Here is an 11,118-nt window from a genome sequence, read left to right as displayed (position 1 = left end):
CCTCAGATCAAACACACAAATGCCAAACCCCGAGTTATGATGGCCACAGCCACCTCCCATGCCCCAGGAACCAGACCCCTTTGAACACAGGAGCCATTTCAGCTCCAAGGCTGTCACCCTGTCCCCTGGCAGTGGCATACCACGCTGATTTTGCTCGGTTCTGCTTTTGCTGTGCAAAAATGCTTAACTGGTCGTTTTGTTGTGCACAACAAAGGCAGGCAATTGCTGCCTTAGGACCAGCCAGGGGTGGGGGGGGAGCACAGCCTGTTGAAGAAATTGAATTGAAGAAAAAACTGGGATAGAAATCAGGCTGTGTGTGCAGCTGCCTTTCCATGATTGCTGATGCTAGAAAAAGAAAATGGAGAGCAGCAGCCTGCAGCCTGACCAGTGCCACATCCTGCTGCTGTAGCAGACACCTGTTGCAGAATACAGCAGGGCTCCACGTTCCTCTGCTGCAGCCACAGGCACTGAAACAACAGCATCGCCCCGGGGAAGGAAGAGATGAGCCCAGGCACTCGCTGCTGACCAGTGCTAAGGGCTTGCTTGCTCTCTGCCCTTCCCTGCAGCTCACTTTTTGACAGGCACAGTGCTGGTAAATCACTTGCTTTCAGTCACCAATTCAGACTGCTGACTCACACCCCCCCTTTCATTCACACCAGCATCCAGCAGCCACACTTTTCACGTCTGCTGCTTCCACGGAATTTTTCACCCCCCCACGCCCAGTTAAGGGAGGAAAACATAGAAAATCACACATCACATTCATGACTTTCACACAAAGAAAAATGCACAAAAACAGCTGTTTGCCACAACTGTTTAGTTTTACTATTTTAATATCATGAAATAAAAGTACAAAAAATTTACAGGTATATTGTTTCTTACATGAAGATTGAACAGTTAACATTTGCATTTATTTTGCAGTGAAACCTGTACTCTCAGTCACAGAATGTGATTATTAGCCACTGACATCACCACTGAGCATTTCATTTTAGAAATAAACTGCAAAGGTAAGAGGCAACAATCTCGCAAGGCTTCGTAAGGACCAAAAACTTCTCCAACTGTACCAGCAGAGGTCATGTTGCAGTCAGCCATCCTGATCTAACACAGGTTTCCAGCTGGGAAGCTGTGTTCAGACATTTGAACTGGACATCTGGGCCAAGGGGGTGGAATGGGAGGCTCTCCCGGGCTGTGGGCTCTGGGAGTTCCCGAAATAACCAACGTGGGCACACATATGGAGAACAAGGGGTGACACCTGCAGGCTTGACATGCCCTGTGCTGCTCACTCCCTTCCCACTGCTCTGAGCACAAATCACAAACTGCTGCATGTGACCTGCTGAGAGCTCCGTGACAGGCAGTTCGCTAACCCAGAGTTACTACAAGTTTATCCAAAGTGGATATCCAGGAATGCCTGCAGACTGGTGCTGCCATTGACTGACTGACACAAACCCCAAGATTCCACTCTAGTTTTGTTGTTTCCTAGAACATTACAGCTGCACATCTTCCCAGCCCAAGTCAAAGTTAACTCCATCAGCTGTACAGAGATGAAAAAGAAAAACCCTGCACTGCCTTAGCCTGTGAACGTGTCAGGCTCCATTTCATACAGGCCCCTCAGCTTTTCAGACAGGCTTTCAGGTAGAAATTTATTTATGATGGACTGGTTTGATCAAAATACTACATCCTTTGCTGGACTGTGTGGTGCCTTTTCAAATCATTTCATGAAGCATGCATGAAACCAAATTTTGAGTTTACAAATAAATAAAATGGTGCTCACCATTAGTTTTTATATATTTTACCATTTACTGAAATGCTGAAAGTAACTCAGTCCTGAATGAGGTTTGGGGGTGTTTAAATAAAAAATACTTGGAAATTGAAACCACATTTAAAATTGGAAAAACTATGCTTTGTTTTTGGATGGGTCTTGCTTGTTTCTTCTCTTTACGTCCCAGTTATAAACTCTAGCCATATCTGAGGGTGTGGAATTAAGGAAACAGCTCATGCTAGCAGAAAAGAGAAAAAAAAAGATTTTTAAAAAAGGAGAAAGTGCAGGTGACAGAGTTAGCCATTTAGTTACAACAGTCAGTACAGAAACCACTTCATGAAAGGGCTGACTTGGTGCAGAGCTTCAGCTCTCAGGAGCACTGGTAACTGCAGTATTTAGATCATTACTTAAAAAAACCTCCAAAAAGATATTTCAGAGAAACACAATTTTAGTTTTGCCTAACTCTTTGCTGATTTCAGTCAAGCTGCCTGTATCAGCTGTATTTGCCTCTTTCAGGCATCCCAAACTCCTGCTGCACTAAGACAGCTCAAGTATCAACTTGAAAGAACAAGCAGTTGTGCCTTCATTAAACCAAATCTAATGCTTCAGTTAAAGGCTACACTCATTAAAATAGTTTTTAACTAGAAAGTATAAAAATCAACCCAATGCACCCAGGAGATGGTTCATGGCAGTATAAAGAAATTTAAAAAACACTGAGCACAGCCCAAGCCAATCCCTTGCTTGCTGCAGCAGGGCTTGTGCTGCTTGGAGGCAGCTGCAAAGGCTCCAAGATGGACAACAAAGAACAATGTTCATATGCTCCAGAGGAAGGGTCACTGTGCTTTAAGGTGGTCACCTGGGCATCAACCCAACCTTCCAACTCACTCTGGAGTCAGTCTGGCTTAGCAACCACTGCACTAGATCTCATGAGGACATATGTACAAGTTTTGTTACCTCTCACACACCAACCTCCAACTTAGCCCTGCCAACACAATATTACATTACACTGCAGGACAGTAGTGGACAGTACTTTACTTTAGGACAGTAAAGTTCACAGGTGCTACAGAATTTTGAGGCAGCCAGTCTAAGATAAATACACAAGAGAAAGTTGGTTACCTGGATGTTGGCTTTCAGATACATCTCCCCCCCCCAGTCAATGGAAAGGATACTGACTTCTGTAGTGGTGAACTGATCTCTGAGAAAATCCAGGTCTTCCTCTAGAAGATCGAGGTTTTTTGTGGCTGTTGACAAATTCTTCTCTAACAGAGCCTGAGCTTCATCAATATCATATTCAAGCATCACATTGGCCTGAAAAAGAAAGATTCATAAAAGCTTTTACTCTTGCATTGTAAGGACTAAGCCCTACCAAGTGTATTTTAAGCTGCTGTTCAAAACTAATCCCATTAGCACCATACTGTCCTGACAGGCCAAGACAAGATTCAGGACAGGCAATGTCCAAATCCACTTGAGGCCTCCACCCCTTCAGTAACTGAGTAATAAATCTCCCTAGTGACTTAAGTTCTCTTCCTATAGCTAAGCAAGGAAGGATTTGGTCCCCTGTGGCTCACATTCAGCCTTTCATGTATTAGCATCTCATCCTCACTGTATTTGAAAAGTGAGAGACCTTACATTTCTCAGCAGCACCTTTCAGGTGCCACACAACTCTAGAAAGTTTTTGTTGGATTCAAGATAAACCTCTGTGTGGAAATGTGTGGAACACTGACAAACAGCTGGCACTGTCAGTAACAAGAGCTACTACAGGTATTAGTGATACAACAGGTATAAAAGTCCTCTCTGATGCTGTGGTGATGGTTTTTAATCCAGACATGGTTGTTTCAGTAAGAAGCTACCACAGGACGAGATAAAAGAGCAGTATCAGGCGAAAATGCACCAGTGAAGCTTTGTCCCTTTCAAGAACTGAGCCCTGAATGAAGCCACAGTATGTGACTGGCAGGTTCCCACAGAAGGCTACACTGAGCTGCCAGAGCTGGATAAGCTGTTCTTTAAAGCAAGTGGAGGAGAGAGATCCCCAGTAACAGTGACACACACAGCCCAACACAGAGTGTAGGCAACAAGCAGGAGAAAGGCAGAAGGCCAAGAACACCTAAATAAAATTGATTGTGTGTGGCATTTCATTACAGCTTTTCAGTGTGAACTGTCAATAAGACGAACCTTCTCTGATGTTCTGTTAGAAAATAAACCTGGGATGTTCCATGAAAGTCAGTGTTTATGAAGTCTCCTAATAGCAACAGGTATCAGAATTTTTTTTTCTTTTTATGATAGAAGGGGGAAAGGTTGGGAGCAACTGTCCAATCAGTCTGGATGGTTCATGTGTCAACAGTGTTTCTGTCCTAACCAAGAGGTTTTGTTCGGCAGCCAACACTGGGATTTAGGAACATCCATGATTTAAGAGTCTCAAAATAAGCATCAGCAGGTTAATCTCCACATATAATGAAGCCTCTAAATACAAAATACTCCAACCTGATAGTGCTTAAGTACTTAGGAATCTGGGTTGTGAATGCTGATCCCAGCAGGCTTTAGTGCAAAGTCCACTCTAAATGCTGGCAGATATCTGTGAGAACAGAAATCCAATCTTTCCCTAAAAAGGTGCATGAAAAGGGAAAGCAAGATGCTGAATACAAAGAACATAGAGAATATGGCAAGCTACTTGCCAAATTAAGTTATTTTGCTGGGCACTTTCCCATGCCAGGCAAGGTCATTAATTTGAACCAAAAAGTGACAGAAATGGTAAGGGAAACACAAACAAGGTTTTTGGAAAGAACAATCCAGCCAAAAGACAATTCTCTGAAGTCTTACTGTTCAAGAACCAAACAAAATGGAACAAGAAGTCTTCATTAACACACTGAAGTTGCCTGGTTAGATGTGCTCTGCTGCCATGGTGCAGCACCACCATGCACCATCAACAGAATCATGCCCACTACAACCAGGGGAGACAGCAACCAAAACTCTTTCACAAGCCTTAAGTTATTGAGTTTCAGAGAAAGTTCCATTTTACTTACCCCCAACCACAAACAAACTTTATCTGTAGGAGGAACTGAAGCTTTGCAGTAGAGATTATCTGCCAATAAAAATCTGGTTTCCATTGGATGTGTGGAATCCTTAAGACAAATGATAAAACTTACAATTGCTATTTTCACTGGAAATATATTAAAGACATAAAACTTAGAATAAAGAGCACACTTTTCTGCTTTCTGCCACTGATACAGTGTAAACTTGTGTGGAATTCTACATAACTTTACTTCAACGGTAAAGTTAGAGCTCCAAGAATAATGCATTTTTAAAATATATATTTAAAAACAATACAGAAATCTCTATAAAGAATGGAGATGAAGTCAAAGCTTAGCTGCAATCTATACACTATTAAAAATGAAGTTTGCATTACAAACATTAACTTTTTTTGAACTAGCTTTCAAAAAGTACTACATACCTTTAAAAATAATTCTGTTATTTATAAAGGCATATTAAGTGTGCTCTCCAAAACATTTCTTGCAATGTGTTCTGTTAGGGTGGAAAGGTAGTTAGCTTTTCTCATACTCATTAGATATTCAAAATAATTTACCTTTTTCTTCTGCATGTGTTTTAAAATTTCTAATGTCTGTTTAATTTCAGGAATCTGACTTTTTAGCCTGTGAATTAACAACAGTCATAATTTATTATTTTACAGAGACACAAAGTTTCCTAAACAAGTGATCAGTTTTATTATACAGTCCACCCTCCATTTTAAAACTTGTTAACAGCTTATTCCAGCTTACAAAAGCAGGTTTGAAAGACATGGCATGTAAAGGCAGCTCAGCTCCAGCTTCACCTGCCCCTCACAACACCAAGGCTGGCTGGCTTTGGAAGCACAGCAACCCACTCAGCTTTCACATGGGAACAACACACAGGAACAGTAACAGACCCCCTTTCATTAAAATGGTACATTCTAAATATTCGCAATCTCCCAGAGAACAGGAAACCTCAGCAGAGACATAGGTTGAAACCACAGCAGGTAAAACAAAACAAGTGTGTTTCTTCTGAGGTTCATGGACTATTCTGACAGTGAGAGCCACAGGACTCTGCACTGCTCCAGCCAAAGCTCTCCAGAGCTGAGGGCATCGCTCTCCCAACAGCCCTGGCAGAGGCACGGGCATCCCCACGGCCTTCCTGGCCACTAGACTTATCATTTAAAAAAAAACACAACTGTGCTAAACATATCCCAAATCTGCAAAAATTACAACTTACCTCCTTTTCTTTTGAGCAAGATTAAGTTCCAGAAATTTATACTTCTGATACTGCTCATCCAACTTCTTAAGAACTACATCTGCTGTCTCATTTCCAGGCTGTTTCATAAAAGAATCTACATCTTCCTTTAAGGGGAGAAAGAAACCCTCAGTGTTAGAAGAGTTTTATGGACATTCTAGACACACACATGCTATCATCTTACTGCAGCTACATATCTAGAGAGTTTGAAATATAAACAAACTTTTTTTCTGGAGTGGAGTACAAAAGCATTTTGTTTATTTTCTGAGTCATCTCTTCATTTCCCCCTCCCTGCTTTTTCTGTAGGGAACTAAGGGATAGGTGCAAGGTTTACTTCATAACCATATTTGTGGGTACATGGTTAGTGGTGCTTTCAGTCCTGGCTGATAACAAGTGACACCTTACAGGGGTGGGTATCTATAGAGCATGGCTAAACCTGGGTTTCCTACCTGTAAAGCAGGGATAATGCTTCTCTGTGGCTAACCAGATTATGAACTATTTTGGATAAAACTGACGAAGGGAAAAAGCCTGATCAAGCATGTTGTGGCAGAGAAAGATGCAAAGGGGGGAAAACTGAGGAATCTGCTCAGACAGGCACTATGGCAGTGAACAGCCTGGTTTCAAAAGCTCCTTCTATAGTTAGCAAGGAAGGCACAGAAACCTCTAGAGAACAACTCTGGCCAGTCCTACCATCAACCGACAGTGAGAGCCATGGGACTGGCAGGCAAAGCTGCCAGAGAAGAAAGGCCTGAGTTGGCAAGGATGCCAACCTTGGCATGTGCCTCCTTCAGAACCCCAGGAAGCAGCTCAGCTGCTGGGGGCCAACGTTCCCAGCTGCTGAAAGGTACATCAGGCCAGGGACCAATCACGTGTTTCTGGCCTTGGACCACGTACACACAAAATTCCAGATGACACCACTCTCCCTCTGAGGTAATTCTGCCCTTGTCTCCACAGCTCAGTAAAATCTGATGCAAGCCCTACCACAGGCCTCTTCAGCTCCTCCTTTTGAACTTGGGGTTTCCATTCCAGAAAAAGACTGTAATATGTTACTAAAGTGATATCAAAGATGGAGCTGCTCCCCCTCATTATGATGCCTTAACTCTCTTGGCTAAAGAAACTTACTAGAAAATTAGTGAATCTGGTAAGAAGTCCCTGCCTTCCTTATCATTAAGGAAATCTGTAGCAGAACACAAACTCCACAACCTGCAGCAGGCAGCACTGTCCAGGTGGCAGATCCAAACTCAAGAGACCACACCTCAGACTGCCTGAAAAATGCCTCGAGCTACCTCACAGTCAGGGAAGCATTCCTGCTTCTGCATAAAGCTCCCAGAGAGAAGCCCTCAACAAAGGAAACAAGGATTAGGTTTGGGAAAGCATTGAAGTGAGGCCTGAGAATACTGTGCAATGAAACTCCCTCTTGTGGAAGCAGCTCTGCTTGTTTAAACCACCCAGGGCAGAGAGCAAAAGCAGGTGGGCAGCAGCTCCCCCCACACCCTGCCTGGCACCCAGCTCTGCCTCAGCTCCCATCTGTCTGTGCACAGGGACAGGACACAGTCCACATCCTCCTGAAACAAAGATGCTGAGAAGTGATTCCAGAAGTAAATCCAGGCCTCCTATATACTCGTGATCTCCACCCACTCCATAATGTCCCAGTTCAAGGTGAGCTCAGATTTACCCCCAGGGTTTTCCAGCTGGGGCTTCCAAGCCTGCTGGTCAGGCTCTTGTCCCACCTCCCCATCTGCAAGGCTGAGGCACAGTCACTTCTTTAAGCTTGACCAGAACAGCTCTGAGGCTGCCAAAGCCATTAGGATCCTCACTTTGTGGTGTATTCCACAGCACCTCCACTGCAGAATTCTTACAACACTTACAGGTTCTGCAAGGACCTGCCAAAACTCCTCTGTGTCTTTTTTAGGAAGAGAATTTACTGGCAAAGCACCATTTTGCAAACTTCAAGCCAAGCCACAGGAATGCTCTGTAGAAACCCTGAAGTGCAGCAGGACAGAGCATTCCCACGTGTCCCTACGGTTCTCTTCTGAGTGATGACCCAAATAAAGAGCTGCAGGCACTCACTCTGCAGAGAGCTTCATCACCTGGGGGCATGTGCACAGAACATGACAAGAGACACGTATCTGCAGAGCTGCATCCTCACACCTGCTGAAGAAGGCAGAACAAAGAAGGTATTTCATTTGGAAATGTCTGAGCAACAGCTCAAAACCACCACAGCTGAAACTTCTGTTCTGAGAGTTTGTTATCCAGCAAAACTCTGTGTCTTAACACTAGCTGCTCTGAGTGCTTAACATCACTGGAAACTTGGAGAGGGACAGGAGAGTACAGAACAACTGCCTCAGAGAAGACATGAGCCATAAATTGTGTGAGGAGCCTCTACTGAACCAAGACACTCACAGGAAACATCTCTGAAGACAAGATTCACAGTAAGACTGCCCATGCAGCAGGTGGTGGGGGGAAATGCAAGTCTTTAGATGTTTTTGAAATAGAAATGTATTTTCTGAAATAAAAAAAGCTCTAGTAAAACCTCCCCTCAAGATAGTAGTATTTCACTCTGCAGAGCAGAATACCATTACAGCTTCTCAATGCAGGCTTATTTTGAATAAAACAAAGTCCGTTCTAACATCTACATCCAAGTACTCTATGATCACCATCGAGGAGCTCTTCTGCAGGCACACCTGTACTTGATCAGAGCACCTCTCAAAACTGAGAATTAGGAAACTTCCAAGATGTTCAGATCCAGAGATTATGAAGATCCACAAAGTTCTGAAGAACTGAAGAGAAGCAAAGGGCTAAGGCACAGCCCCAGTACTCTTGGAGCCACGTGACACAGCACACAAGATACTTCAGACACAGGCACTGAAAGGAAACTAAGTGGAACCAAACACAACAGCTGCAAAGGCAGCCACCAGCATGGAGTGAGGGATGTGACAGATGCACTTAAAGTGTTTGCTGAGGCTGTTTAGGTCCTGCTTCCTGCCAGTGTGGCCACCTGCACTGCAGAGTCAGCAGAGACCACAAGTTCTGCTCTCTCAGGATCAGTGAGGTCTCACAGGGCAGCTGAAGACACAACCCTTCCCCTTCACTTTGATCTTTGCTGGTCTCTCGTGAGGCATGGAAGGAAGTTAGCTGGAAGAAGCAATGGTTTTCCAGCCCAGTAAGGATATGCCACATCCTAATTATTGTTTAAAAACCTTAAAGGAAAAAGAGGAACTGGATCACTGGAAGTAAATGCACTGTACCTGTCTGGTCAGGTCCTATGCCCAGACAAGACACATCAGCAGTACAAGCACTACATCTAGAAACAGCAAAACGCAAGTCAAACACATTTATCTCTACAAAAGCAGTTGTATCAGATGGGGCAGACATCCAACACTTCCCAAGATCCCCAAGGCAGGTAGGTATAGCCACTGGGATCAATAGCTATTGATCAAAGGAAATAAAACAGCAATCAAGACTGTGTACCAAGATTGAGCTCACAGCTGAAAGGGGACAACAGATGATGGTGGAATTATGCCACCGCATAAATCACTGACTCCTGCTTTTCAACCCCTCAACAGAATCATCAAACCCTCGGAACATCAGTTTTTAAAGCTGGATAAACAAGTTCGGCCTGTTTTCCAGAAGATACACATCTGCTGGTTTTCAAGAACACATCGGCGCTTCTGAAAAGTGAATCTTCTCAGCAGTGTAAAACTGGATTAAGAGACGAAGATGCACGGACAGATGCCTGGAGCACGGCACGTTATCCGCGGAGCAGGAGCGGCGAGGCGGGCCCCGCCCGGTGTGCGCCGGGCGGGCTCTGCCAGCACGCTGCTCGCTGCCGAGTCGGGCAGAGCCGTAACGCGGCACTGCTTAACGCGGGCACCCGAGCTTCTGCTACGGTAACGCGCCAGCTCGGCACCGAAACAGGGCAACTCACCCGGGAGAAGGCCCAGGGCTGAGGCCGTGAAGGGCCTCGGCCATCCTCACCCCCGGGTACCGCCCGCCCGCCGCGGTGCCGCCTCACGGGGGCCGGGCCCGGCTGGCCGAGCACAGCCCCCACTCCTCGGGCCCGCTCCCCAGAACGCCGCCTCGGGGATGCCCAGCCCCAGTCCCCAGGAACAGCGCCTCAGGGCTGCCCAGCCCCGCTCACCACGAACGCCGCCTCAGGGATGCCGAGCGGGCCGCGCTTCCCGCCCGCCGCTGCCGCCGCCTCGCTGCCTCCGGCCGCCGCCATTTGGGAACGGACGGTGCATGCGCGGCGTGCGCCCGAAGGCGTCATCACGTCAGCGCCGCGCGGGGCGCAAGGCGGGCTGGGCGGGGCGGTGGCAGCCCCGGGCACCGCCCATTGGCCCGTGAGGATGAGGAGGCGGGGCAGGAAGGGGCGGCTCCGCTGGGACAGGGAAGGCTCCGGCAGAAAGGGGAAGGCTGCTCTATGAGAAAGGGAAGGCTCCTGCAGCGGGGGCTGCCTGGGGGGTCGGAACTGTGAGTGCCTTGCCTGCCGTGTCCCGGGAAGGAGATGCCGCCTATCCCAGCCCCTGCTTCTGCCTGCGGAGGAAGCGCCCTTGTTTCTAAACGCAGCTGCTCTGCCTCTCCCACAGCGCAGATGACAGGCCCAACAGAGCAAACAGGAGCAATGCCTTTAACAGTTTGCAGTAAATATTGCTCAGGGATCACCGATAGTGCCTGCCCTGTGTCCACACGCCGTGCCCTCGCAGCCGGCTCACTGAATCCGCCGCGCCGGGGCCGCTGCGGCAGCGCCAGGCCGAGCCCCGGGGCCTCGGCCCTGAGACCGAGACAATACGAATGAACTAGTGAGTAGTCCAAGCTCACAACTGAAAATAGATCTCTGAAACCTAAAGAAACAAAGATACAACTGTTAAAAATAGAGTTTTCTGATGTCAAAAGAAGGAGCAGCTGTAGCACCCCCGTGTCCTTGTCCTGTCCCAGGCTCTCCACAGTGCTGGAATGATGATGGCTGGGGAATGAATCCAGCTCTAGGCAAACTCAGCCAAGGCTCAGTCTCCCTTCTCTTCTCCAGTGTAAACACAGAGGTGGAATCAGCCAATTAAAAACCCTAATTCAGCCATGGCTTATAGGCATTATAGAAAGCC

The 11,118-nt window shown here is 46.4% G+C and overlaps 1 protein-coding gene across 2 annotated transcripts; it reads right to left on the bottom strand.

The window, feature by feature from the left end:
* Positions 1-799: 799 nt before the first annotated feature.
* Positions 800-10,270, bottom strand: VBP1 (VHL binding protein 1). Of its 2 annotated transcripts, none has more exons than XM_041485237.1 (6): positions 10,158-10,270; positions 5,999-6,123; positions 5,337-5,403; positions 4,777-4,875; positions 2,926-3,064; positions 800-1,962 (listed from the first exon to the last, which is right to left on the bottom strand). In XM_041485237.1, the coding sequence occupies exons 1-6, from the start codon at positions 10,239-10,241 to the stop codon at positions 1,892-1,894; spliced, it is 585 nt and encodes a 194-aa protein (XP_041341171.1). In that variant the 5' UTR covers positions 10,242-10,270; the 3' UTR covers positions 800-1,891. The 2 variants fall into 2 exon arrangements, with proteins under 2 accessions (XP_041341171.1, XP_041341172.1); XM_041485238.1 differs by having other exon boundaries at positions 1,908-1,994; positions 2,873-3,064.
* Positions 10,271-11,118: the final 848 nt, after the last annotated feature.

The sequence above is a fragment of the Pyrgilauda ruficollis genome, unplaced genomic scaffold (assembly GCF_017590135.1).
Source record: "Pyrgilauda ruficollis isolate IOZ18807 unplaced genomic scaffold, ASM1759013v1 scaffold7, whole genome shotgun sequence".
Classification (NCBI taxonomy): domain Eukaryota; kingdom Metazoa; phylum Chordata; class Aves; order Passeriformes; family Passeridae; genus Pyrgilauda; species Pyrgilauda ruficollis.
This window is presented reverse-complemented; position numbering and strand designations above follow the sequence as displayed.

Bases quoted from the DNA above. Each gene is read 5' to 3' on its own strand.
- VBP1 (XM_041485237.1), bottom strand. From the start codon at position 10,241: ATGGCGGCGGCCGGAGGCAGCGAGGCGGCGGCAGCGGCGGGCGGGAAG. The intron at 6,124-10,157 runs GTGAGCGGGGCT...CTCCCCTTAAAG, and splicing joins TCCCTGAGGCGGCGTTCGTG to GAAGATGTAGATTCTTTTAT. The intron at 5,404-5,998 runs GTAAGTTGTAAT...GTTAATTCACAG, and splicing joins CTTGCTCAAAAGAAAAGGAG to GCTAAAAAGTCAGATTCCTG.